The sequence below is a fragment of the Scyliorhinus canicula genome, chromosome 10 (genome assembly GCF_902713615.1).
Source record: "Scyliorhinus canicula chromosome 10, sScyCan1.1, whole genome shotgun sequence".
NCBI lineage: Eukaryota > Metazoa > Chordata > Chondrichthyes > Carcharhiniformes > Scyliorhinidae > Scyliorhinus > Scyliorhinus canicula.
In genome coordinates this window covers 168,694,035-168,721,249 of record NC_052155.1, presented here as the reverse complement: position 1 = coordinate 168,721,249, position 27,215 = coordinate 168,694,035, and the positions used below count along the sequence as shown (strand labels likewise).

Here is a 27,215-nt window from a genome sequence, read left to right as displayed (position 1 = left end):
TCCGGTGGGATGCTCCGTTTTGCTGGCAACTTGGAGGTTTCCCGACGGCGTGGGGCTGCCCCACAATGGGAAACACCATTGACCGGCCGGCGTAACGGAGCATCCCGCCGGCGGGGCGAAGCAGAAATATGGCACGGCGGGGCTGAGAATCCCGCCAATTAACTCTGCCCACCATCAGTGACTTCTTTAATGAAAGGTAGAGATCCAGCTGAAAGCCAAGAGCCCTGTGGCACATGACACCTAATAGGATGCAAAAAAAATAACAGCATCCTGCATAACTTGAGTTTAGAAGTTCCTTAGATTGCAGGGGTAAGGAAAAGCTATTTTAGGGAGTTGCACACAAAGGAAGTCTGGAAAAGAGTAAATTAGAGTAACGAGAGGGAAGCTTGTAAAACCCAAATGTAAGTTTATGCTCAGAAAATGGTCACAGAGAACTGCTTTATTTTTGTGTTACCTGCCAAGCTGCACCTTATTATGGTGCTGGAATCTGATTTTTTGGAAGTGTGCATTGTTGGGTATGCTGGCTGGCTGCTAGTGCAATATGGTTTCATGCACTGAACACAGATGATGAGAGAGGTGATGAAAACTGTAATCATTATCATTATCCTGTGATCATTCCTTGGCATGTCATGTCATAGAGAGCATTTCAAGGAAGGCTCTACTTTTTGTGCTGTAACTTTTGCATTCAAAGATTTTTAAAAACATGATTGCTTAATAATTCTAGAACCTGGGGGGGCGATTCTCCGCTCCGCGGACCAAGTGCCCACGCCGTTGTGAACGCTGTCGCGTTTCACGATGGCGCGAACAGGGCCTGGGCATGACTTATTCTGGCCCCCACAAGGGGCCAGCACGGCGCTGGAGTGGTTCACGCCACTCCAGCGTCCCTACGTGGTGCCAAATGGGCGCTGCGCCAACCCGCGCATGCGCAGTTTGGGGCAGCTCAATCCTGTGCATGCGCAGTTGGGCCGCGCCATCCTGTGCATGTGCGGGGAACTTCTTATGAGCGATGATCCCCGACGCAATATGGCGTGGGTGTTCAGGGGCCGGCCGCAGCAGAATGTAGGCCTGGTAGGGGAGAGGCCGGCCCGCCGATTGGTGGGACCCGATCGTGGGCCAGACACCTTCGGAGGCCCCCCCCACCCCGGTGAAGGAGCCCCCTGCCCCCCCCCCCACAGGGAACCCCCCCCCCCCCCCCCCGGAGCGTTCCCGCAGAGTTACCAACCGGCAGCGACCAGGGGTGGACAGTGCCGGCGGGACCCTCTTGTGTCGGAGCGGCCGCTTGGCCCATTCAGGCCGGAGAATCGCTGCTCACCGTTTGCACGATTTGCGCGGCACTGGTTTCGGGTGGGTGGGAGACTCGCATGCGGAGGTTGGAGCGGCGTGGTGCGATTTGCGCGGCACCCCGGCGATTCTCCCACCTGGCGTGGGGGGGGGGGGGGGGGGAGAATATCGCCCCTGGAATCCCTGCAGTGCAGAAGGAGGCCATTCGAGTGGGCCCATCTAGTCTGTACCGACTCTGAAAAAGCACCCGATCTGGGCCCACTCCCCTGACTGATCCCCATAACCCCACCTAACCTTTGGACACTAAGGGGCAGTTTAGCATGGCCAATCCACCTGACCTGCACATCTTTGGACTGTGGGAGGAAAGTGGAGCACCCAGAGGAAACCCACGCGGCCACGTGGACAAAGCGGAATTGAACAAGGTCCCTTGCACTTTGAGGCAGTGTGCTAACCACTGTGTCGCTGTGCCACCCTGTTAATTTACTAGTCTGAATATGGAGTTTAACTGGATGAGAAGATGATTTCGAGCAGTCATTCTGCTTTTCTCTTAGCATAAAACTTGCAATAAAATTGTGCTTGTATAAATATCAGACAATGAAAAGTCTCAGAATGCAATGCCCGTTAGCACTTTCCACTCTGTGCAATCCAAGAAATACTTTTTCATGCATGTTTTAGAGCTTTTATGGCCCAGCAATGCATATGCCAACATTTCATTATTAATGCTTTGAAAATTTTGCCAAAGATTATTAGCTCCATGGTTGTAAACCTACAGAGGCTAAAACCACAGCTTAGTAGAATAAATCTTTTCTGTTCACATTATGAATTCCTGAGCACAGTGGGCCATGGGAGGAAATAAATAGTGGAAACCGGCCATGTTTCCTAAGGAATGGGGATACCATCACACGGAAACTCAGCCCATTCCACTTTCGTACGGCCCTTGAGAAATGCACTGCCTTTTCCTGGGCACTGGATGTAAATCCAATGCGGTTTGTTAGAGAATTGCCTAAAATCTTGCTGGAAAAATAGTGGTTTGTTCATCATGTGCTGCACTTAATCTGCAAGGCGAACAGCAAATCCAGGGGATTAAGACAGCTGCTGTGAGGTGCGAACATCCGGAACATCATGGCTGATTTAATTGCCATGCTCTGCCATTGTTGTCGTTGCCTATCAGCAGCACACTGCGAGCATCTTTGCTGCTGGATCAGAGGAGTGACAATTCAAGGATCCCAGGGAAGATTTCCTCCGACAAAGGTAGTACAACAGCTATGACACTCATCGACCCACTCCTGGACCCGGTATGGAGGTGGAGTGCGACAGAGGGAGGGAAGATCAGGTACTCAATGCGCCAGTGCGGCAGTTGCAGCAGGTGAGCCAACCTCCGGATGGACAAGCTGCAAAAGGGTGCAGAGAGCAAAAAAGGCCCAAATACAGCCCAAAGTCTTCTGGACTTGTTTAAGCTACTTCCAGATGTCAGTGCTAGTGCCAACTGTCATGGGAGACTGTCATTGACCTGTGTGCTGACCTGCAGAACGATCTGCGACCGTTGAACTCCGATGAACACCCAATTCCCATGATCCTGAGGAAAACTGTGTTACTGCAGGTCCTCCTGCCTTCCAGGGATCCAGAAGTAAAATATGCGGAATGTCCCAGGCAGCAGCTCATCGCTGCAGTAAGGAATTGATTGTTTACGAAGGCTGGAGACATTGTGCGCTACCAAACTAAACCTAACAGCAGAAAGAGTAGTCCATTAGCTTTGGTGCCATTGCTGGATATACTCAAGTGCAAGGTGTAATTTATTGTATGTGGTTATCAAAAGTTTCACAGATCAGCCTGTGGCCTCAATAAACAATGTTCAACAGGTCTGCGACCACTGAAAGTACATCATGCACAGGGGCAAATCAGGGGCTGATTTAGCTCACTGGGCTAAATCGCTGGCTTTTAAAGCAGACCAAGCAGGCCAGCAGCACGGTTCGATTCCCGTATCAGCCTCCCTGGACAGGCGGCGGAATGTGGCGACTAGGGGCTTTTCACAGTAACTTCATTGAAGCCTACTCGTGACAATAAGCGATTTTCATTTCATTTTTCATTCATTTTCATTTTCATGCAGGAATGTGTTAAGAGTTTCTATGAGCAGTTCCAGGCACCACCGCTGATTCAGCCTCCCTTGAGCAGCTTCAGGGACCAATACATAGGGTTAGTTATTGCCCACTGAAGACATGGTTGCTGATGCCAACAAGGAACACTCTCCCTGCAGCCAAGGAATGTCACAAAGCCTTCCACGAGCACTACTGTATGCACCAGGAAAGGTTCAACATATGAATGTTGTCCACTTGCATTCAGAGGACATCAATGATTGTCACTCCCCATCTGATGAGAAGGATATGGATGAAGGAGCAGAACAAGCAAGACGTGATGATAAAGACTCCTCTTTCAGAGGCAAGAAGCATTCGGAGATGTGCAAGAGAGACTCGACACCCAAATTCGTACCTGATTTAGGAAGGAGGCTTATGTGAAGATGAGACGTGAAGGTTCAGTTAAGGCGCTCGAGAGTTACAAGTTAGCTAGGAAGGACCTAAAGAGAGAGATATGAAGAGCCAGGAGGGGACATGAGATGTCTTTGGCAGGTAGGATCAAGGATAACCCTAAAGCTTTCTGTAGGTATGTCAGGAATAAAAGAATGACTAGGGTCAGAGTAGGATGTACAGGGTAAGATGTACTTTCAGTGGTCGCAGACCTGTTGAACATTGTTTATTAAGGCCACAGGCAGAGTAAGGACAGTAGTGGGAAGTTGTGCGTGGAGTCTGAGGAGATGGGAGAGGTGCTAAATCAATATTTTTCGTCAGTATTCACGCAGGAAAAAGACAAAGTTGTCGAGGAGAATACTGAGTTACAGGCTACTAGACTAGAAGTGCTTGAAGTTCGTAAGGAGGAGGTGTTAGCAATTCTGGAAAGTGTGAAAATAGATAAGTCCCCTGGGCCGGATGGGATTTACCCTAGGATTCTCTGGGAAGCTAGGGAGGAGCTTGCTGAGCCTTTGGCGTTGATCTTTATGTCGTTATTGTCTACAGGAATAGTGCCAGAATACTGGAGGATAGCAAATGTTGTCCCCTTGTTCAAGAAGGGGAGTAGAGACAACCCCGGTAACTATAGACCAGTGAGTCTTACTTCTGTTGTGGGCAAAGTCTTGGAAAGGTTTATAAGAGATAGGACGTATAATCATCTAGAAAGGAATAATTTGATTAGGGATAGTCAACACAGTTTTGTGAAGGGTAGGTCGTGCCTCACAAACCTTATTGAGTTCTTTGAGAAGGTGACCAAACAGGTGGACGAGGGTAAAGCAGTTGATGTGGTGTATATGGATTTCAGTAAAGCGTTTGATAAGGTTCCCCACGGTAGGCTATTGCAGAAAATACGGAGGCATGGGATTCAGGTGATTTAGCAGTTTGGATCAGAAATTGGCTAGCTGTAAGAAGACAGACGGTGGTGGTTGATGGGAAATGTTCAGCCTGGAGTTCAGTTACTAGTGGTGTATCACAAGGATCTGTTTTGGGGCCACTGCTATTTGTCATTTTTATAAAAGACCTGGAGGAGGGCGTAGAAGGATGGGTGAGTAAATTTGCAGATGACATTAAAGTTGGTGGAGTTGTGGACAGTGCAGAAGGATGTTGCAGGTTACAGAGGGACATAGATAAGTTGCAGAGCTGGGCTGAGAGGTGGTAAATGTAGTTTAATGCAGAAATGTGTGAGGTGATTCATTTTGGCAGGAGTAACAGGAAGACAGAGTACTGGGCTAATGGTAAGATTCTTTGCAGTGTGGATGAGCAGAGAGATCTCGGTGTCCACGTACATAGATCCCTGAAAGTTGCCACCCAGGTTGGTAGGGTTGTTAAGAAGGCGTACGTTGTGTTAGCTTTTTTTGGTAGAGAGATTGAGTTTCGGAGCCATGAAGTTATGTTGCAGCTGTACAAAACTCTGGTGCGGCCGCATTTGGAGTATTGCGTGCAGTTCTGGTCACCGCATTATAGGAAGGATGTGGAAGCATTGGAAAGCGTGCAGAGGAGATTTACCAGGATGTTGCCAGGTATGGAGGGAAGATCTTATGAGGAAAGGTTGAGAGAAGAAGGTTAAGAGGTGACTTAATTGAGGCATACAAAATGATCAGAGGGTTAGATAGGGTGGACAGTGAGAGCCTTTTTCCTCGGATGGTGATGGCTAGCACAAGGGGACGTAGCTTTAAATTGAGGGGAGATAGATATAGGACAGATGTCAGAGGTAGGTTCTTTACTCAGAGAGTAGTAAGGGCGTGGAATGCCCTGCGTGCAACAGTAGTGGGCTCGTCGACATTAAGGGCATTTAAATGGTCATTGGATAAACATATGGATGGTAAGGAATAGTGTAGATGGGCTTTAGAGTGGTTTCGCAGGTTGGCGCAACGTCGAGGGCCGAAGGGCCTGTACTGCGCTGTAATGTTCTATGTTCTATGTTTATTTGCTTTGAATAAATTGCACCTCGGCCTTAACCTCCTCGTTAGTTTTAAGAATTTTCTGGATTTGCATATTAATTACCCATTGCGCCCATCGCTGAAGGTTGGGGTAATGATTACACTTGCGAGTATCCTTTTAACAACTTGGCAAGTGTGAATGTAATGCCTGTCAATCTCACTGGGCCAGATAGGGACAAATTCAAGCATTTAAATCTCATTCCTGCATGTTGCAAATTCTTCTTAGGGCTTTTAAAAAAAAGCAAATACATTGTGTTTTATTTTTTCTGAGTCTTCTTTTCTCTCTTTTAATTCAATATTTCTTTCCCTCTCTTTATTTCTCCTCCTGTACTGGATTGGACATTGGATTCAACCTCCATCCCTGTTTCTTTCTCTATCCTTACATTTTATTGGCTAAGAAGATACATTTTTGGGTCCATCATTCCTGAAGGTTCCTGATGGCTGCTGTTGACCTCATTATGCTATTGTCAGCTCTCACTGCCGGCAAGTTACATGCAATTTTATAAAAAGCTAAATGGCGGGAAAGATTCTGATTATTGGTGTACACTATGAAATGCGGTACTCCAGCAAGATTCAATCCATTTGTCCTTCTAAAGTGGTAAGTGGTCGCAGGTTCGCAAGGCGCTGTTGAAGTATCCTTGGTGAGTTGCTGCAGTGCATCTCATAGATGGCGCACACTGTTGCCACTGTATGTCGGTGGCCGATGGAGTGAATGCTTAAGGTCGTGGATGGTGTGCCAGTAAAGTGGGCTGTTTTGTCCTGGATGGCGTACTTGTGTTTTGTTGGAGCTGCACTTATCCGGGCAAGTGGAGAGTATTCTATCGCACTCCTGGGGCGAAATTCTCCAACCCCACGCAGGGTCGGAGAATCGCCTGGGGGCGCCTAAAATCCGGCCCCCGCTGTGGCAGAGATTCTCCGCCATCCGGGAAGTGGCGGCGGCGAAATCTCGCCACTCCGATCGGAGAGGCCCCTGCGGTGATTCTCCGGCCCGGATGGGCCGAAGTCCCGCCGCTGGGAGGCCTCTCCCGCCGCCAAGGTTTAAACCACCTCTGGAACGGCGGGCTCAGCGGCGCGAGCAGGCCCCCGGGGTCCTGGGGGGGGGGCGGGGGGCGATCGAACCCCGGGGGGGTGCCCCCACGGTGGTCTGGCCTGCGATCGGGGCCCCCCGCTCAGACTCCGGGCCAGTGCCCTGGCTGCAGTATGTTCTTCTGCGCCCGCCACGGCCTTCGCCATGGCGGAAGCGGAAGAGAACCCTACATCGCGCATGCGCGGACCGGCGAAAGCCTTTCGGCCAGCCCCGCTGCCGGGGGTGCCGGTTTTTTGCGCCGGTCTTCTGGTGGCAACCGCTCCGGCGCGGGGCTTGCCCCCAAAGGTGGGGAGAATTCCCCACCTTTGGGGAGGCGCGAACCCTGAGTGCTTGGCGCCACTCCCCTTCTCCGGGACCCTCCGTCACGCCGGGTAGGGGAGAATCCCGCCCCTGACTTGTATCTTGTAAATGATGGACAGACCTTGGGAAGTCAGGAGGGGAGTTACGCCCCACCGAATTCTGAATCTCCGACCAGTTCTTGTGGCCACAATGTCTGGTCCAGTTCACTTTCTGGTTAATGGTAACCCCAGGATGTTGATAATGAGGGAATCAGCAATACTAATGTATGGTTAGATTCTCTTTTGCTGGAGATCATTGCTCACCACTTGTGTGGTGTGAATGTTATTTGTCACTTATCACTAAGTCTGAATGTTGCCCACGTCTTGCTGCATATGGACACCGGCTTCTTTCGCACCTGAGGAGTTGTGAATGGTGCGGAACTTTGTGGAACCGTCAGGAGCAACAAAGTGATGTGCTGGAACCCAGGGTGAATTGGCAAGAGATCAGTAAGAAAATAAACAGCTAAAAGAACAGTTGAGTTTTTTTCAAGATCAAATGCGAAAGGAATGCGTAACCATTCAGCAACATGGGGAAATGAAAACTGTCTTAAACAGCAGAATGGAAGCGGAGCAGGACAAACCTGGAAAGGCTCTACTGAATCACAGGAAAGTCCAAGATGAAGCAAGCGAGCTTCACAAAGAAAAGGAAAAGGCATTGAAAGATCTTCACTCGTTACGAGAATTCCCTCAGGCCAACACCTTTTCCACTGGAAAATTACAAGGAAAAGCAAAATGAACATAACGTCACTGTGAATAAAACTGCTAATGGCTGAGAAGACTCAGAAATATTCCACATTCCAGGAGGAAGCCAAATGATACAAGGAGAAGACTGAAGGATCCGCTGAATGAATAAAAGGACAAAGTTCTGCCACAGACAGAGGAAGAAAAGATCAAAATAAGAATGGAAAAAGTAAATCCACCCCTGAAGCGCAAGGAACTGGAAGATGAAAAAGCACTGGATGTCTCAAATGTGCTGAACGATAAGATTTATAAGCTTGCAAAACGATTTGAAAGTAAAACAGCAAACACTTATCTGGCTAAAAGATTGAAACAAGTGGAAACAAAGGTTCCATTTATGACACGTAATTATTCAGCAAGAACAAGGCGGACATCATGGGGAAAGAGAATTCCAGTTGGGTCAAAGAATGAACGGAGTGCATGTTCCCTTCGGAAGGAATGGGATGAACCCATAGGCCGGATTCTCCGGTATCCGGCAGGGGCGGGCTGTACTGGTGCCAAAGAGTGGCTTGAACCACTCCGGCGTCGGGCTGCTCGGAAGGTGCGGAATCCTCCGCATCTTCGGGGGCCAGGCTGGCGCTGGAGTGGTTGGCGCCATGCTAACCGGCGGCGAAGAGTCTCTGCCGGCCGGCGCGAGTTGTCGCATGCACGGGAGCGCCAGCGTGTTCTGGCGCAAGCGCAGGGGGTTTCTTCTCCTCGCTGGCCATGGCGGAGCTTTACAGCGGCTGGCGCGGAGGGAAAGAGTGCCCCCACAGCACAGTCCCACCCGCAGATCGGTGGGCCCCGATCGCGGGCCAGGCCAACCGTGACCACCCCCCCCCCACGCCCCCTGGGGCCAGATCCCCCCGAGGACTCCGCAGACCGCCCTCAGAGCCAGGTCCCGCTGGTACGGACCTGGTCTAATCCAAACGGCTCCCGACCGGCACGGTGCGATTCCCGCCCTCGCCAAAAAACCAGCGCCGGAGAATTCGGCAGCTGGCGGCGGGGCGGAATTCACGCCCCCCCCCCCCCCCCCCCCCCGGTAATTCTCCGATCCGGCGGGGGGTCGGAGAATCCCGCCCCCAGTCTCTGGAAAATGTCAGAGAGTTTTTAATAAAGAGAAACACAATTTGAAGGTGCGCAGAAAACAAATTGAATGGAGATAACTGAGTGTCAGAAACACAACGTATTAGGACCATTCCTCCGAATGTGACAGTTGACAATGTATTGCTAATCAGTGTGGCAAACTCCCAGTTAATGTATTTGCCAGCACAACCTGTGGCATTGATTGTATTCTAAATAGAGACAGCTGGTGGGCTCCTTGTAAGCCAGCAGCTCTGTGGAAGAGGGTCTGCAATAAAAGAGCTTGAACCTAAAGACCAGTCCAGAGTGATTCTTATACCACACTCGCCCATTGTGAGTATGAATGGTAGCGGAGGATGGGCTTTAAGCTTCGTGTTTAACTGCTGTATGTGAAGCCTGGGCTTCAGACACAATGGGTTCAAATGGCCTCTTTCTGTGCCAGAACAAATCTCTTTTTCTGTGTTTCAATTTGGTCTCATTGGCAGGTTGGTCAGTAAAATATTTTAAGGAAGCTGCGAGCCTTTGTTTTTACAGAGGTTTTATTCGTTCCCCGTTTTGGTTCAGTTTCTTTGGACTTGGAAAACTCAGCAAGTAAAAGGAGGTGAGCAGGGCATTCGCAGCACAGCCTGTGGGCCAGGAGGAGAAGGTATGTTCACTCCAGGTCCATCAAGCTTACTTGCTCCCCTTCCAACAATTGTCCGACCTCTCACTGTCATGATGACCAAACCTGACCTGACCAACTTAATGATCTGCAACTCCCGTGTTCTCCTCTCGTACATGATTACTCCGCTGTCCTTGGTGATTCCCCCAGAGCACGAGTACTGGCTGGATTCTCCGCAGCCTCGCGCCGAATGGAGGGGGCGGAGAATCCAATTTCACACCTGAATTGGGCCCGGCGTCGGTCCGGCGATTTTCCGGGACTCGAGAAGCGGCGTGATCGCGGAGTACGCCGCGCTGCTGGGGGCCCATTGCCAGAGGCCAGCCCAGCGATTCTCCGCTCCCGACTGGCCGAGTTCCCTAACCTGCTATTGCCGGTCCGGTTGCTCTGGGGGGGGCCTTATAGGTGCCTGGGGGACAGATTGGCGTCGTCATATGTTCGGGCACGCGGCTAATCGAGGGGCTCTATTTCTGTGTCTGCCTCCGCGGTCTGAGTCCACCATGGCGCTCGGCGTGGCTGCTGGAGGACGCCGCCGTGTGTATGCGCAAATTCAAAACCAGAAGTGCGGGGCCCATATCCGCAGCTAAAGCCTCGTGAATCACTCTGGGGCCCTGCTAGCCCCCTGCAGGCCATTGAATCGGCTCCACTTTTTCCCAGAAATCTTCAGAGTAAAACACTAGCGTTTTTACGCCAGCATGGGGGACATGGTCCCTGTCATAATATACATCCATGTATATAATGGAGTGCAGACAGGCAGTGATTGACACACAGGATGACCAGTAAGCACACAGAACAGAGCAGCCAATCACCAGACAGGACACTACCACTATAAAGCCCGAGGGCACCAGTTTTCCCGCTCTCTCGGGACCCAGCCACTGAGACAATCAGAGTTCATGAACATTAGCCAGTGCAAACACCATGTGGTAGCTAGTAAGTCTGGTTAGGCTAGTATCAGGTCTCCAGTCAAGTCAGCATAGTGTCAACCCACAGTTGAACATGTATTATAGTTTAGATGTTAAATGAAATTGTGTTGCATCTCTTAAAGTGTTGGAAGTCTGTCTCTCGCTACACTGCATCAAGTGCAGTCCACATCGACTCAGCCAGCCCAACACATCATGGTACCAGGTGTGGGGTGCTGAAAATTAACAGACCTACCATGACTGAATCAGCGTTGACCAGCAAACAGCCATCCGGTGACATGGAAAACTGGTGCCCTCTGGCTTTATAGTGGTCGTGTCCTGTCTGGTATAATGTATATAATGTATATAATGTATATTATGACAGTCCCATTTTGGGAGAATCCAGCCCACGATCTCTCTCCCTGACCAGAAAGTTCCCCGACCAAAATACCCCCAAACCATGATTTCTCTCCTCTTCACCAGAAACCATCCTTTAACCATGTCTATTTTCATAACCAGAAGTCTCCTCCGTTACCACCACCTCCCTGTGACCTTTGTTGCTCTTGTGTCTCCTGCCCAACTTTGGCCTTGTGCCACAGGCTTTCTTGCCTCACAGACCTTGTCAATTTGCTGAAAATTTTAAAATGTGTCTGCGCTTAACAGGACAGCCGAGAAACATGCACTTTGGCTTCCTCGTTCCTCCCGTGTAACACTGGAGCCTTTGATTCACGCAGAACACACAGCTTTTTATTTCTCAGTGAAAGCTGCGATCTGTAAATTATAGAATGCCTTCTCAGTCACCATGAAAATGGATTCTGCTGATATAAGGATACCCTGAATAAATATTTTGCTGGCTCAACAACCTTCTACTGCAATATTACAAAATCAACTATTTCCAAGCGGTTTCAAGGACGGCAACATAAAGTGATTTCTCCTGTAATACCTTCCGATAGGAAAGTCAAACATATGCCATGTAGCATCGCAGATGTGCTTGGATATCATTAACTATGGGTAATTATGAAATTAGTCTAACAAATATGTTTGAACCAATTGAAAGAAAACTGCTTCAATATAAAACACTAGCCTTAAAATTTTACCAAAAAAATTCATGTTCCTAATCTTTTATTTAAATTTTAGAGTACCCAATTCATTTTTTTCCAATTAAGGGGCAATTTAGAGTGGCCAATCCAGCTACCCTGCACATTTTTGGGTTGTGGGGGCGAAACACACTCAAACACGGGGAGAATGTGAAAACGTCATACGGACAGTGACCCAGAGCCGGGATCGAACCTGGGACCTCGGCGCCGTGAGGCAGCAGGGCTAACCCACTGCGCCACCGTGCTGCCTGTTCCTATTCTTTTGTAGCACACCTTGGGCTGGATTCTCAAAAAATGGGGCTATGTCCCCACGCCAGTGTCAAAACGCTGGCGTTTTACTCTGGACTTTCCTTAAGACTGTTCTGAGTGATTCCCCTACCGCCAGGGGGCTGGTAGGGCCCCAGAGTGCTTCTCACAGCTCTGGCTGCTGATACGGGGTCCCGCACTTCCGGTCAGAAGTCCGCGCATGCACATGGCGGCGGACTGCAGCGGCTGCGCCGTGCACATTGGCGGACTCTCACACCGTGGACTGTCATCACAAATGTAGGCCCCCCTGAAATCGCGGGCCCGCGGATCCGGGCCGCCCGATCGCTCCCCTGGCCGTCCATGAGGCCCCCTCCTGGTGGCCAATCCCCCCGCCCCCCACCAGGGCGGGTGTGGACTGAGTCCGCAGCCTCCACCCCAGGTCCCTGACTGCCGACATGTGGTTAAAACCACGGCGTCAGGAACTCGGCCTGTTTCTCGCCGAGAATCGCGCTGGGGGGAGGCCCACTGTCAATGGCCGCCTACCCGCGCCGCGTAGATCGCGTGCGAGGGAATCCCGAGCGATTCTCCAGGGATCGGAGAATCGTTTCAGCGGCGCCAGTGCCAATTTCCTGGTAAATGGCAATTCTCCACCCCCGCGATTTTGGCACGGAGGCTCAGAGAATCCAGCCCCATGACTCTGCGTTCACAATTTTTCTTTTGCCAATGGCTTCAGATCGGCAGACCTCTACAAATACTTGTCGTTCTTTTTTGAGTTAATAGGAACAGGAGTAGACCATTCAGCCCATCGAGCCTGCCCGCCATTCAGTATGATCGATGCTGATCGCACACTTCAATGGCTTCTACCCACATTACCCCCATACCCCTTTACGTTATTGTTAATCAGAAATCTACCAATCTCTGCTTTAAACATACTCAATGACTGATTCCGAGGACTCACAATCCTTTGCATAAAGAAATTACTCTTCATCTTGCTCCTGAGGGGAACCCCACCCCTTACTTTGAAATTATGCCCCCTGGTACTAGACTCCCCAATCAAGGGAAATATCTTACCTGCAGCTACCTGTCTATTCCTTTAGGTATTTTGTAGTTTTCATACAATTCCTACAGTGCAGAAGGAGGCCATGCAGCCTATCGAGTCTGCAGTGACCCTGCAAAGGAGCTCTCTATCCATATCCAGGTCCCCACACTGCGTGTGGACAGCACGGTAGCATAACGGTTAGCACTATGGCTTCACAGTGCCAGGGTCCCACGTTCGATTCCCGGCTTCGCTCACTGTCTGTGTGGAGTCCGCATATTCTTCCTGTGCCTGCGTTGGTTTCCTCCGGGTGCTCCGGTTCCCTCCCACAAGTCCCGAAAGACGTGCTATTAGGTAATTGCGACATTCTGTATTCTCCCTCTGCGTACCCGAACATGCGCGGGAATATGGCGACCAGAGACTTTTCACAGTAGCTTCATTGCAGTGTTAATGAAAGTCTACTTGTGACAATAAACATTATTATTACTATTATCCCCGTAACCCAGCAACGCCACCTATGGGACAATTTAGCAATCCACCTACCTGCACATCTTTGGCCTGTGGGAGGAAACCGGAGCACCTGATGGAAACTCCACACAGACAGTCGACCGAAGCCGGAATTGAACCCTGGTCCCTGGCGCTGTGAAGCAGCCGTGCTAACCGCTGTGCCACCATGCTGCCCCCTTTCAATGAGATCACCTCTCGTTCTTCGAAATGCTAGAGAGAACAGGCCCAGTTTGCCCAATGCCTCTTCATCAGACAGTCCTGCCATCCCCAGAACAACTCAAAAGACAAAATCAATTGGCGCTGGTATTCGGACGAAGAAAAGGACTTCCTCTCATCACCTTGGAGAAACGAATGTGTGTACCGGCAGCCTGATCAGCCAGTAGATTGGGATTATCTGCCATAGTCAAACCTACATAGCAATAGTGGGCGGGCTTTACTGACCCTACCCGCTGGCAGGACCTTCCAGCCCCGCCACACTCAATGGACTTTTGGCTGGCTGGCCACGCCCACCACAGCGAGATGTTCCATCCCGTGGCCGGGAAATCCCGGCTAGCATTTGGGGAAGGGTAAAGATTGGGTGAAGGGGAGGGGGCAATTTTACCAGACACTTGGAGATGGGTTTGAAGGCAGGGGTTGAAGAAAATGAAAAGAAAAAAGACATATCCTCCTGCTTTTTCCAGAGGTGGCTTCTGTGTTTTGAAGGCAACCGGGCGGCAGTGGCCGAATCCGACTGAGGCTGTTAAAGATGACAATGGAATTTTACAGGTGGTGTACAGGCTCCCTCCAGTGCCTGCAGCTTGGTAACTCACAGGTGGGAAGTGCACTGCTGGAGGTTGCGTCGTCATGAAAATAACATGCAATCCGCGTCTTGAAGTGACAAATCAGCCAGTCTGAGGCTTGCCGTTGCATAATTATCACTGGCAGACCGGCGTCGCGGATGGTACTGGACCCAAAAATGGTTCCTCCATCCACAAAAAAACTCGTGGTGGAAAAATTCAGGCTCCTATCCCTGATATTCACTGCGGCAGTAAGAGTCTCAGATTGACACAGGATCACAATGCAAACAGTTTTAAGGCAATGCAGCCACCTAGACGATAGTGTAAAGCAATGGGCCAAGATGGCAGCTCCCGTGAAGAAACACATGGCTCCCAGCCACCAGAGGGCGATACCTATAGTGGTGCTGGAGATTTTACCGGTCTTCTGCTATAACTCTGACTAAACCCAAAGAAAAACATCATACCCAACCATTCATAGCCATTTACACTTTTTCCCTGGCAGGAGACAGATAGAACTTGTGCTTTTCACGATCCCCGTGGCATCTTTTGAAGGACAGCAAACTGAGGGGGCAATTCTCCGACCCCCACTCCGGGTGGGAGAATCGCGGGAGTGCCGGGCGATTCCCACCATGTCACCCTGGCACCCGCACGCGATTCTCCCACCCCCCCTCCCCCCAAAACGGCGTGCCGAGTTTTACGACAGGCCGCTCAGAGAATCGCTGCTTGCGGTTTCTAACGGTCGAGCGGCGATTCTCCGGCCCGGATGGGCCGAGTGGCCTGCCCAATCCGACCGGTTCACGCCGGCGTCAACCACACCTGTTCGCTGCCGGCGTGAACAGCGCGCGAATGCTGCGTGTGCGGCCTGTGTGGGGGGGGGGGGGAGGAGGAGGGAAGGTCGAGCACCAGATGCGTGCTCAGGAGGGGTCTGGCCCGCAATTGGTGCCCACCGATCGGCAGGCCGGCATATCTAAAGGACGCACTCTTTTTCCTCCGCCGCCCCGCAAGATCAATCCTCCATGTTTTGCGGGGTGCCCGCGGGGAGGATGGCAACCTGCGCCTGCGCGGGTGACGTCATTTAAGTGCCGCCGGCTGAGTCATTTAGGCCCCCTGGGGGTGGGAGAATAGTGGGCAAGGAGCGGCCTCCGACGCTGGAGTGAAATCACTCCGGTGTCGGCGCTTAGTCTCCCGTTGGGAGAATCGCACCCTTAGTGTCCTGCTCACCCCATCATATTTGATACTGCAGAGGTCACTACACAATTATGTTATCCAGCTCAACAGAGGCAAGATACCCAGGGTGGTGAATAAGATTGCTTTCATGTAGCGGTATGCACCCCCAGGGGACGGACATGACTCCTCACTTCAGTTTCAGAAAGAGTTTTCACTACCACTGGTGTGCAATTAATCTGTGATTCACAGCATCAGTTCCTTGACACTTTCCAAGCATAAAGGCTGCCTTTCTGCTGCATTTATAGTCTAGAGGTCAGGCATTTGTGCGATGCTTTTGAGTGAAGCACAAATGGCAGGAAGGCTGCTTTGAGCCGAATGATAACCTCTTCTCTCATGACTGGTAATAATACTACGCAGGCCCACCAGTGGAGCTGAGCAGTATAGAATTGTCATTCGAGAATAGGTAATCAGGAATCAAATGGGAAGATGCAGAGCTCTGGTTAGGGCTCGGGGCGATATTTGTATCTTCTCCGGGGCTGCCGTCAAGAATTGTGACGTCTTCTTGTGTCTCCACAATCTTTTGATTCGATGGATGTACTGGAGAAGGAGCGGAGAGGAAGAACATGCAGGTTAAAGATCACTCCATAGGAAGAGGGCACAGCAGAGGCCCTGAGTTACAGCAGCAAAAGTGTTGCAATTGAGACATTCCTGTCAGTCAGCCAGACCTAAGGCCCTCTTTCTTAGCGGTGCCTGCCTGCCAATACTTTTTGAATGCAACCTTGTCTAAAAAGCAACAAAAAAAACCAACACATTAGCACAATCGAAAGGAGACAGAAACATGCCAAACGTTCCAAAGGTGTTCATCCAGCATCACCATAAAGCAGTGCCACAGAGAAAGGAGCTCAGGAGACACGGTCTAACTCCTGCAGTGCTTTTAGTATGCATGGCTGCCATTTTCACTTCGGACCCACGTGATTATTGGGGCTACTGTTCTATGAAGCGGAGCGACGCCAATGGTGTGGGTTCAATTCCCTTATTAGCTGAGGTTATTCATGAAGGCCCCTCCTTCCCTACCTTGCCCCCTGATGCACGATCAATTGTACGAAAGACTCAGATTGGGTACAACTGTGGCTTTATTACAGTCAGATGCGTGGCCTCCTGCTGCAGCTGGTGAAATGGCTGATCAGAAGGAGGACACGCATATTTATACGGCTCCTTGTGGGCCGGCAGGGGCTACCGACGAACTTGTAGTGCAGGTCCTACCTTACATCCCCTAATACAGGAGCACACAGTGGTTCACCACACTGGTTGCCAGAGGTGTAATGACCCTCAGGTTAAATCACCACCAGTCAGCTCTCAAAGGGGAGAGAAGCCTATGGCTGTCTGGGACGGTGGCGGCATTTACTTTTTTTTACAATGAATGACAGAGTGCCACACATATAAAGAGATCGAAAGGAATGGTCCTAGAGTTTACCTTTCTTGTTACTGGTAAGCTTGTCAAATTTTTTTCCTGCATTGAAAACTAATCCTGGCCTTCAAGGAGTCAGAAATCATTGGCTCCCCTTGTCACAGAGTGACCATCTGTATCCTTCCATTCCAGCCTCTCCATTCGGATATAATCACGGTCTGGCTCTTCACTTCGATCTGTCTGATTGTCTTGTCACCGAGGTTTCCTGCTTCCGTCACTGCTATTGTAGACACTTTAAGCAGCAGCCGGTTTTGCATAGTTACGCCGCCCAGGTTTCTGATTGTCCTCTTAAGTATTTTTCAGTTTCACCTCCTCCCTCCTCCTCCCACATCTGCCTGTGAACCTTCCGTCCTCCTATTCTCTCCCGGTCCTGTCTCCTGACAGTCCTCCAGCTTCCTCTTCCTCTGTCCAGCCAGCAGACCCCAGCCACCTACCGTCCTGCCCAGCTCCACCCTAAATCCCACCCTTGGCCTTTCAACGTAATACTCCATCCCTATACTGTTTTAAAAAAAGAAGCTGGACGGGAATAACCAGTCGCCCAGGCAGCATCTGTTAAAGACTGAAATAAAGTTAATGGACTGGACACTCCATTTGGGATCGGGACACCAATATCAGGACCAAATGAGGTCCCAGCCCGACACCTATCCACCCTCCGCCCCACCTACCCACCCCATGCGCCTCACCTCCTCAGGTACCCCTGTTCCCTGTCTGGAGGCCACGTACTCCCACTGGCTGTGTTTGGCCGCAGTGTGGAACTCTCCTGATTCCAATTGGCATGGAAGAAGGTCTTTAATATGTACCTCAGTTGGCTACCTCCCTCTTGCCTTTCAATCCCTGACCCAGATCTCTTGTAAATGGTGCCAGCAAACCGGCATGCCAGCCGGCAATGGGAAATTCCGGATCTGCCCACTTCTGGTCATGCCGCCATTGTCTTTCGAAAATCCTGCCCAATGTCGCAGGCCATTGATCTTTAATCAGAATTTGCAGAAGTCAAGAAATGTATTGGGGCTTAAAGGAAGTTCAGAGCAAAGGGATTGAGGGAGGATGACAAAGAACAGAGGGAAGGTCTGTGATGGGGGTGGGGGGGGGGGGGGGGGGGAGGCAGGAGGGATTAAATGACAGAAGGATTGAGGCTACAAGGTGAAAGGTGGTGGTAACGGAAAAAAAATTAAGCAATAGGTGAGCCCAGAATTGCCTGGAATTTAGAAAAACTCCCTCTCTCTCGCTGCAGGAGATGTCTGGCAACAACTTAGAAAATCGCAACCTGTCAAAGGTTGAAACTTCTTTTGCATTTGCAATTTAGATTTGCAGAAGAAATTAACAGTGCAGGAAGGAGCTTGTTCAGAAAATGCTGTGCCTGAAACTTATTTTGGTAATGGAAGATGGAACTGATCAGTCTGTATACTGAGATTTCATCTTTGGTCAGTTGTGATTAACGTCTGCTCCACTGTGTGCTCAAGTGATCACAAAAAGCATAGCATCTTCAAGGCTTAATTGAAAATGGAGTTAGAGTCTATTCTCTCTTTTTAATCTCATCAATCATTTGCTTCTTTTCGCAGGAGATCGAAGATGGAAAGATTTAGCAAGTGGAAAAGGAGTTGACGAGATTTAGGTTTGAGAAAGTGATCATGAGTTCGAACCCCATTGCCAAGCGAGGAGAAGGGGCGCAGAATCCAAACGTTCAACAGTCTCCTGCGAGAGAACTCTACGGGCAGTTTGGGCAAGGAAACCAGTCCGAGAGCGTGTTGAGCGCCGATTCATCCGTTCACAGGTTCCAGGCCCCATCGCAATCTGCGTTACCGCAGCAACTGAGCCAGCATGCGGGCATTTGCAGTGACTGGGATAGCATTGAAGGGCTGTACCATCGGGAGTTGGAAGAGGTCCGGGCCAGGGCGGCTCAGATGGAAAAGACCATGCGCTGGTGGTCCGACTGCACGGCCAACTGGCGAGAGAAATGGAGCAAAGTGAGGGCGGAGAGAAACAAGGCCCGCGAGGAAGTGCGACAGATGCGGCAGAAGCTGGAGTCGGTCATGAAGGAGCTAGCTGCCCTGAAAAGAGAAAAGCAGGAATTATTGAACGAGAATGAGAAAGTGAGAAGAGAAGCCAAACCGACAGAAGGTCAGTCAGAGGCCCCAGTGGTCAGGCCGGAGGAATATGAACTCAATGCTCTGGAACAGGAACCTGTCAAAGATTTGGAAAGTAAAAACAATTCACCATCTCCAAATCAAGTAACTTGCTCGCCAAAGAAGGTAAGTGAGACAAGAATCCCTTTTTAGGCATAAAATGGTGATGCAAAAGTCACGTTTGAATAACAATACTGTAGAATTTTGTGAACTACTTTTTCTCCCCCCCACCCCCACTCTCACACGAAAGCCCCCCCCAGTTTACTCTCTCCCCCCCAGTTTAATCTCTCCCCACCGCCCCCCCCCCCCGCCCCCCCCACCCCACACCCCCCATGAGCACTGATTACCCTGGGCTATGAGTGCTGATCACACTTGATCCATGGGGGCATCCGAGGCAAGTCATGAATGTGCCTGATTTTGTTCCCCTGAGCTCTGGGGATTCGGACAGTTATACATGTGACTCAGCACCGACCTGAATCGGAACCTGGAATCTCAACCTCACAATGTCAGCACTGGAAGAAATTTTCCCGAAATGTAACCGGTGATAAACTAAAGCTTACAGTGCACAAGAGTCAGAGGACGCTAGGCTTTCTCTATCAAACAGAAACATATAACTATACGGGAGATATATGGGGCGGCACCGGGGCACCCTGGCACTACCAGCCTGCCAGGATGTCAGGCTGGTAATTCCAAGGTGCCTAGATGCCAGAGGGAGTGCCAGGGTACCACCATGCCCAACCCCCGACCACTGGAGGTCTCCAATGTCCTGGGGGACGCCAATGTCCTGGGGGTCTCCAATGACCTTGGAGACCCATCCCCCTCCCCCTCCCTCTCCCTCCCTCCCCCCTCCCTCCCTCTCCCTCCCTCCTCCCTCCCTCTCCCTCCCTCCCCCCTCCCTCTCTCTCCCTCCCTCACCCCCTCCCCCTCCCTCCCTCCCCCGCTCACCCCCTCCTTCCCCTCTCCCCCCTTCCCGTCCCCCCTTTCCCCGTCCCTCCCCCCTTCCCCATCCCTCCCCCCTTTCCCGTTCCCTCCCCCCTCCCTCCCCCTCCCCCCCTCCCCTCCCCCTCCTCCCCTCCCCCTCCCCTCCCCCTCCCCCTCCCCCTCCCCTCCCCCCTCCCCTCCCCCTCCCCTCCCCTCCCCCCTCCCCTTCCCTCCCCTCCTCCCCTCCCCTCCCCTCCCCTCCTCCCCCTCCCCTCCTCCCCCTCCCCCTCCTCCCCTGCCCCCTCCCCCCCCTCCCCTCCCCCCTCCCGTCCTCCCCTCCCCCTACTCCCCCCTCCTCCTTCCCCTCCTCCCTTCCCCCTCCTCCCCTCCCCTCCCCCTCCCCTCCTCCCCCTCCCCCTCCCCTCCTCCCCCTCCCCTCCCCCCCTCCCCTCCCCCTCCCCCCCTCCCCTCCCCCTCCCCTCCTCCCCTCCCCTCCCCTCCTCCCCCTCCCCTCCTCCCCTCCCCCTCCCCCTCCCCTCCTCCTCCCCTCCCCTCCTCCTCCCCTCCCCTCCTCCTCCCCTCCCCTCCCCTCCTCCTCCCCTCCCCTCCTCCTCCCCTTCCCCTTTGCCCTCCCCTTTCCCCCTCTCCCCTTTGCCCCTCCCCTTTCCCCCTCCCCCTTTGCCCCTCCCCTTTCCCCCTCCTCCTTTCCCCCTCCCCCCTTTCCCCCCTCTCCCCTTCCCCTTCCCCCTCCCACTTCCCCCTCCCCTTCCCTCTCCCCTTCCCCCCTTCCCTCTCCCCTTCCCCCTCCCCTCTCCCCCTTCCCCCTCCCTCCCCCTCCCTCCCCCCTGCCTCTTCCCCCCTTCCTCCCCCTCCCCCCTTTCCTCACCCCCCTCCCCACACCCTTCCCCCTCCCCCTCCCCTCCCTCCTCCCCCTCCCCTCCCTCCTCCCCCCCTCCCCTCCCTCCTCCCCCTCCCCTCCCTCCTCCCCATCACCCCTCCCCCTCTTCTCCCCCTGCCCCGTCCCCTCACTTCCCCCCCTCCCCCCTATTTCTCCCCCCCTCCTCCTCCCCCCCCCAGGTGCATTTACTCCTGGTTCACGTTTATGTGGACCAGTACGAAACATCGCACAACAGGGCGCTGAATCACGCCTATGTTTTCTCATTACACAGTCTAATTGGCACTTGAATTATTCGGAATGTATGCTCCATGACCCAATAGTCTTCAATTCAATGGTGAGTTTGTAATTTCACTTTGTCTCTTTCCAATATCCTCAGCGCTCGGTGGCCACCCCAGGAATGTGATCCTCCAAACTATGTAAAAAATCTTTCCCCGATTTTCACTGCCATTATTATTTCAGCGACTCAGTTTATGAAAAGTAGTTATTAGTTTAATGTGAACGTTAATTTCTTTCAGCTATTTGTAGATTCTTAAACATATAATGATATACCCAAATATATATGGACACGATCAGATAGATGCTAATTAAGTCACATTGTAATGTACAGGGTTCAATATTTGCCACCATGTTAGAGGAAGGTGTAGAATTCTTAACGGATGTCTAGAGAAGGACAATAATTTCGAGGTATGTAGAAAGGTTGTCTATTCTGGAACTTCATTCTCGCCAATGGCGCAGGGACAGGATACTATATGGGGACAAAAATCAAAGTACTGCAAAAATGCTGGAATCGGAAATGAAGACTGGGAACACTCGTCAGGATTGGTAGTGCATTGGGGTCAATTTGAACCGGATCCATTGGAAGCTGCTTGAATTGGGTGCGGTGGTTTTATCTTCCACACAATTTAGCTCCCCATTTAATTAATGTTGAGTGAGGTGTAAAAGCTGCCTTTTTACCCCTGGTTTCACAATGGGTGGGTTAGGGTAACATTACATCCAATCTTTTGAGTCAATACCTTATTGGATGGCACGGTAGCACAATGGTTAACACTATTGCTTCACAGCATCAGGGTCCCAGGTTTGATTCGCGGCTTGGGTGACTGTGCGTAGTCTACACGTTCTCCCCGTGTCTGCGTGGATTTCCTCCGGGCGCTTCGATTTCCTCCCACAAGTCCCGAAAGACGTGCTGTTAGGTGAATTGGACATTCTGAATTATTTCTCAGTGTACCCGGACAGGCGCCAGAACGTGGCAGTGTTAATGTACGCCTACGTGTGACAATAAAGATTATTATTATTTAATCAGAACTCAACACTAAAGACGGTTTTTCAGATGTATATGGAACAGAGGGATAAATAAGAACCCAGCAGAGGATTTGTGAGCCAAGGGTCCTGGTTTACAATTAAGGGGGTAAATAGGAGATTTAAGCAACATTTTCTTTCGCAAGGAGGTAATAGAATTGGTGCAACATGTGCATAACCAGTGGATGAGGTGGTACGAGGGCCAGGGTAAATATCAAACCCTGAATTTCTGTTCATAAAAGGCATACAAAACCTGCTGATTCTTACATTTGATTTTTGAATTAATTTGATTACATAATCAAGATTATGTTTTTGTAAATTTGCCAGAATTATTGCAGAAGTACGAAGCAAAATGTGGACATCTGACACACGGTAAAGAGCCCCTCAGAAGTTTCACCTTATTTCTCCAGTCTCCAAGTCTGTCATTCTAAGTGACACCACATTAGGGTCTGGTCTGTCGTGCTCATTCTCCTCAGCTTTCTCTTCCTCAAAGTGAACATTGGGCAATAGGCAAATATTTTTTGTAGTCGTTTCCCATTCTGACGCGATAATCGCAAGGGACCGTGGCGGACATTTTGAGGACCATAATTTAGCGGAGGCTGAATTATCGACAAGGTCCCTCAAACGATGGGACACACATGGTGCACTTTTATGAAGTCATTTCCTGAGACTAAACAAAATCAAAGTGTAACAAGTTCTTGGAAATGTTCCTTTGCAGTACTTGGGAAAGCTTCCAGCAAAGCTGTATTATTTAAAAATACAGATGTCTGCATTACTCATGTCACATGTGTCTTTAACATTTTAAAGATTTGATGTGGTCTATCCCCAGGGTTTTGACATCATTGAAAATATGCTGAGAGATAAGCAGCGTGGAGGAGGACAAAATCCGGAGTCTTCTGCCACCTTGAGTTTGTGTAACTCTGCCGTTTGTTCTGAAAGATCCAAGCTTCTGTTGGAAGATACCATGCACGCCTTTGAAAACGATTCCATGAAAACCGTGGCCTTACAGTTTCGTCTGGATGAGTCGCAAAAAATACTTCAGAAGGAAAGAGAGTAGGTGAAAGATTTTGTAATATTATTGCTGTGTATTCTAAGCTTTATGGCTGAGTGGTGAGAATTGACCCTCCGTGAAACTCCAGGCAAAGGGACAACATTTCATTTTTTACGTATCAGATTGAGAACTCCTGGATAAAAATAAGTGGAGGTAGGGTGACTTAGTTAACCAAATAGCCAGAGAATCCAAATCTGGGATCAGAATGTCATGACTGGTTTGCTTTTATAGCTCCACGATCGGATTGGACCGTGTTAAGCATGTGATGGAGGATACCCATTGTTAAGCCTGGACTAATCAAAAAGTCAGAAGAACCTGTATATTTGATCGAATAGAGTAAGAAGTCTTACAACACCAGGTTAAAGTCCAACAGGTTTGTTTCAAACACGAGCTTTCGGAGCACGGCTCCTTCTTCAGGTGAATGGAAAGCCTTTCCATTCACCTGAAGAAGGAGCCGTGCTCCGAAAGCTCGTGTTTGAAACAAACCTGTTGGACTTTAACCTGGTGTTGTAAGACTTCTTACTGTGCTCACCCCAGTCCAACGCCGGCATCTCCACATCTTGATCGAATAGAGGCAAAGGGCCGGTTTCCACAGAGTCAGGTGGACTCTGCGGATCCAGATGTGTAAGTCCTGCTCCTACTTCTGACAGATCCCACTTTTACCAGTCGGGGGAAAGGGGTGATTCACATGGGAAGGAGGCCCAAACTCAGTAGGGCCAATCAAACTTTGAAGTGCATTCAAACAGGCCCCAATTTAGCTTTGAAAAGGTCTCAATCTGCAGTGTGGGAGATACAAATTAACGGAGGAGATGTAAATGCTCTTAAAGAGGTCTGTCTACCTGACATGATCTGAGGTTCTTTTAAAATTCCCTGCTCTTCAAACTATGAAAGAAAATTGGTGCCAGCTGTCAGTGATAGCTTAAGAAAATCTCTTTTGGACTGATTTGATTGACAGACCAACTAGTGTAGTAGCAGTTCAAGTTTCAATAGAGTTATTTATTGACCGTTCCCCAAGGCCTATTTTTTTCTGAATGCTTCGCTGAGTTTCAAAAGTTTCAATTATCTCAGCAGGGGACTTCTGAGTTCACAGTTTTATTGACAGCTTAAAGAAGCTATTAAAGGATTAACAATATGATTGGAAGTCTGTTTTTATAGGAGAATAACCACTTGAGGAAATTTAAAAGCGTGGAAGCTGTCATGCATTGGAGTTTTTTTTCACTATGAAGTCTTTATGATAGTGAGAGCTGCGTTAGATTTGGTTTTTTTTTCAGCTTTACATGGCTCTGAAAATCTGCCCATGGTGAAAACTGGTTGAGTGTGGGCATTGAGTTGTCAAGGGAAATATGAGGGGCTAAAGTGGGTGAGAGGCGGATGAGTGGTGAGGACTAGAAAGCCTGAAATCTTCAAAAACAATGACCTTTTCTTGACATTCAATGGTATAACCATTGCTGAATCCTCCCATTATCAAAATCCAGGGGGTGACCTTTGACCAGAAATTGAATCTGACCAGCCACATAAATACTGTGGCTACAAGAACATGTCAGAGGTTTGCAATTCTGTGGTACGTAACTCACCTCCTGCCTCCCCAAAGCATGTCCACCATCTACAAGATATCAGATGGAATACTCTTCACTTGCCTGGATGAGTGCGGTTTCAATAGGACTCAAGAAGCTCAACACCATCCAAGACTGAACAGCCAGCTTGATTGGCACTCCATTCACCACCTTCAACATTCTTTCCCTCCACCATCAGTGCGCAGTAACAGCAGTGTGCACTATATACAAGATGCACTGCTGGAGCTCCCTTGTTGACACCTTCAACAGCACCTTCTAAACCCATGACTTCTACAGTCCAGAAGGGCAAGGGAATACCACCACCTGCAAGTTACACTCCAAGACTCATACCATTCTGACTTGGAAATATATCACCATTCCTTCACTGTTGCTGGGTCGAAACCTCCCTAACTGCACTGTGGGTACACCTACACCACATGGACAGTAGTGGTTCAATCTACCCTCTCAAGGGCAATTATGGATGTGAAATAAATGCTGGCCTAGCCAGTGATGCTGTGAAAGAATAAAATGAATATTAAATATAGCTACACGATGACTTTCCTCAGATTTGCCTTTATGTGTGCAATATATGTGTGAGTTGGGAAGTTCATCTATGCTCAGGGGCAGATTAAATTAATGAAACGTGCATGAGAGAGACTTTGCAAAGCTTATAGGACGCGATCTACTGGCTGCGTCCCGCTGGAATCAAAGCGGGACACAGCCGGTAAATGCGAGGAGAGCCCTCCCCTGGGATCCCCTATGGCTGCAAGGCCTCGCAAGACCTAACCAGATTTTGTGAGATGTCGCGATCTGGGTCCTGCCCAATGGGACCCAGTCCCGCACAGTTAAATGGTTTTAAGAAACTGCTTAACTGTGCTGCTCCGGATCTAACCGACTCCCGACATCTATCGGCCTCCCCAAAGAGATGAAATGAAAATCGCTTATTGTCACGAGTAGGCTTCAAATGAAGTTACTGTGAAAGGCCCCTAGTCGCCACATTCCGCCGCCTGTTTGGGGAGGCTGTTACGGGAATCGAACCGTGCTGCTGGCTTGCCTTGGTCTGCTTTCAAAGCCAGTGATTAGCCCTGTGAGCTAAACAGCCCCTAGATCCCAGCTGGGCGCCAATTCGTACTGGTACACACAAATATAGACCAGGCAGAATGGCACCTGGGCGAGGGGGGTCTCCCTCCCAGGCCATTGGAGGCCGCTGGGTGGTCAGGGACAAGGTAGGGTGGCATCCTGGCTCTCGCCCTGGCACTAGGAGAACTTGGCACTGCCATGCTGGCACATTTTCACTGCCACCCTGCCACCCTGCCACCACCAAGGTGCCCGGGTGGCAGTGCCAGGCTGGCAGGAGGGACAGGTAGTATTGCGGAAGCAAGGGGGTTGAAGAAGGACTTGGACAGGCTGGAACAGTGGGCAAAGAAGTGTCAGATGGAATACAATGTGGAGAAGTGTAGGGTAGTGTAAGGTCACTTTGGAAGGAGGAATGGAGGCATGGACTATTTTCTCAATGGGAAATGCTCAGGAAATCAGGAGCACAAAGGGACTTGGGAGTCCTTGTTCACAATTCTCTTGAGGTTAACGTGCAGGTTCAGTCGGCAGTGAAGAGGCAAATGCAGTGTTAGCATTCATGTGCAGAGGGGTAGAATACAACAGCAGGGATGTACTTCTGTGGCTGAAGCTTAGGTCAGACCCCATTTGGAGTATTGTGAGCAGTTTTGGCTCCCATATCTAAGGAAGGATGTGCTGGCCTTGGAAAGGGTCCAGAGGAGGTTCACAAGAATGATCCCTGGAATGAAGAGCTTGTCGTATGAGGAACGGTTGAGGACTCTGGGTCTATACTCGTTGGCGTTTAGAAGGATGAGGGGGGGGGGGGGGTCTTATTGAAACTTACAGGATACTGCGAGGCCTGGATAGAGTGGACATGGAGAGGATACTTCCATTTGTAGGAAAAACTAGAAGCAGAGGACACAATCTCAGACTAAAGGGACGACCCTTTAAAACTGAGATGAGTAGGAATTTCTTCAGCCAGAGGGTGGTGAATCTGTGGAACTCTTTACCGTAGAAGGCTGTGGAGGCCAAATCACTGAGTGTCTTTAAGACAGACATAGATAGGTTCTTGATTAATAAGGGGATAAGGGGTTATAAGGAAAATGCAGGAGAATGAGGATGAGAAAAATATCAGCCATGATTTAATGGCGGAGCAGACCCGATGGGCTGAGTGGCCAAATTCTGCTCCTATGTCTTATGGTCTTATGGTTGGCATTTCCCATGGAGGGGGCCATGCAGGGAACCCTCAAGCTTGCTTAGAGATCGGGAATGGCTGCATTGTGCACAGACGGGGGTGCGATGTGGCCGGTAGATGCTGGGAAAGGCCTACCCCGGGCTTCCCGCTAGCCGTTACGCCACATTAGGTGGGATACAGTCTCAAGGAGTGAAGTCGGCTTAGAAGCTGACTTCCCTCTGCCATCACCGGACCAAACGGCCACCCGGCACCTACCGGCGTCGC

At 50.4% G+C, this 27,215-nt stretch overlaps 1 protein-coding gene across 2 annotated transcripts in view; it reads left to right on the top strand.

The window, feature by feature from the left end:
- The window catches only part of LOC119972756 (coiled-coil domain-containing protein 102A-like), a 568,320-nt gene that overhangs the window by 87,836 nt on the left and 453,269 nt on the right, over window positions 1-27,215 (top strand). For both annotated transcript variants that reach the window (XM_038810080.1, XM_038810081.1), the window contains exons 2-3: window positions 18,421-19,110; window positions 22,929-23,152. In XM_038810080.1, coding sequence (XP_038666008.1) covers window positions 18,490-19,110; window positions 22,929-23,152 — 845 coding nt within the window. In that variant the 5' untranslated portion in view covers window positions 18,421-18,489. The remainder of the gene's footprint in view (window positions 1-18,420; window positions 19,111-22,928; window positions 23,153-27,215) is intronic.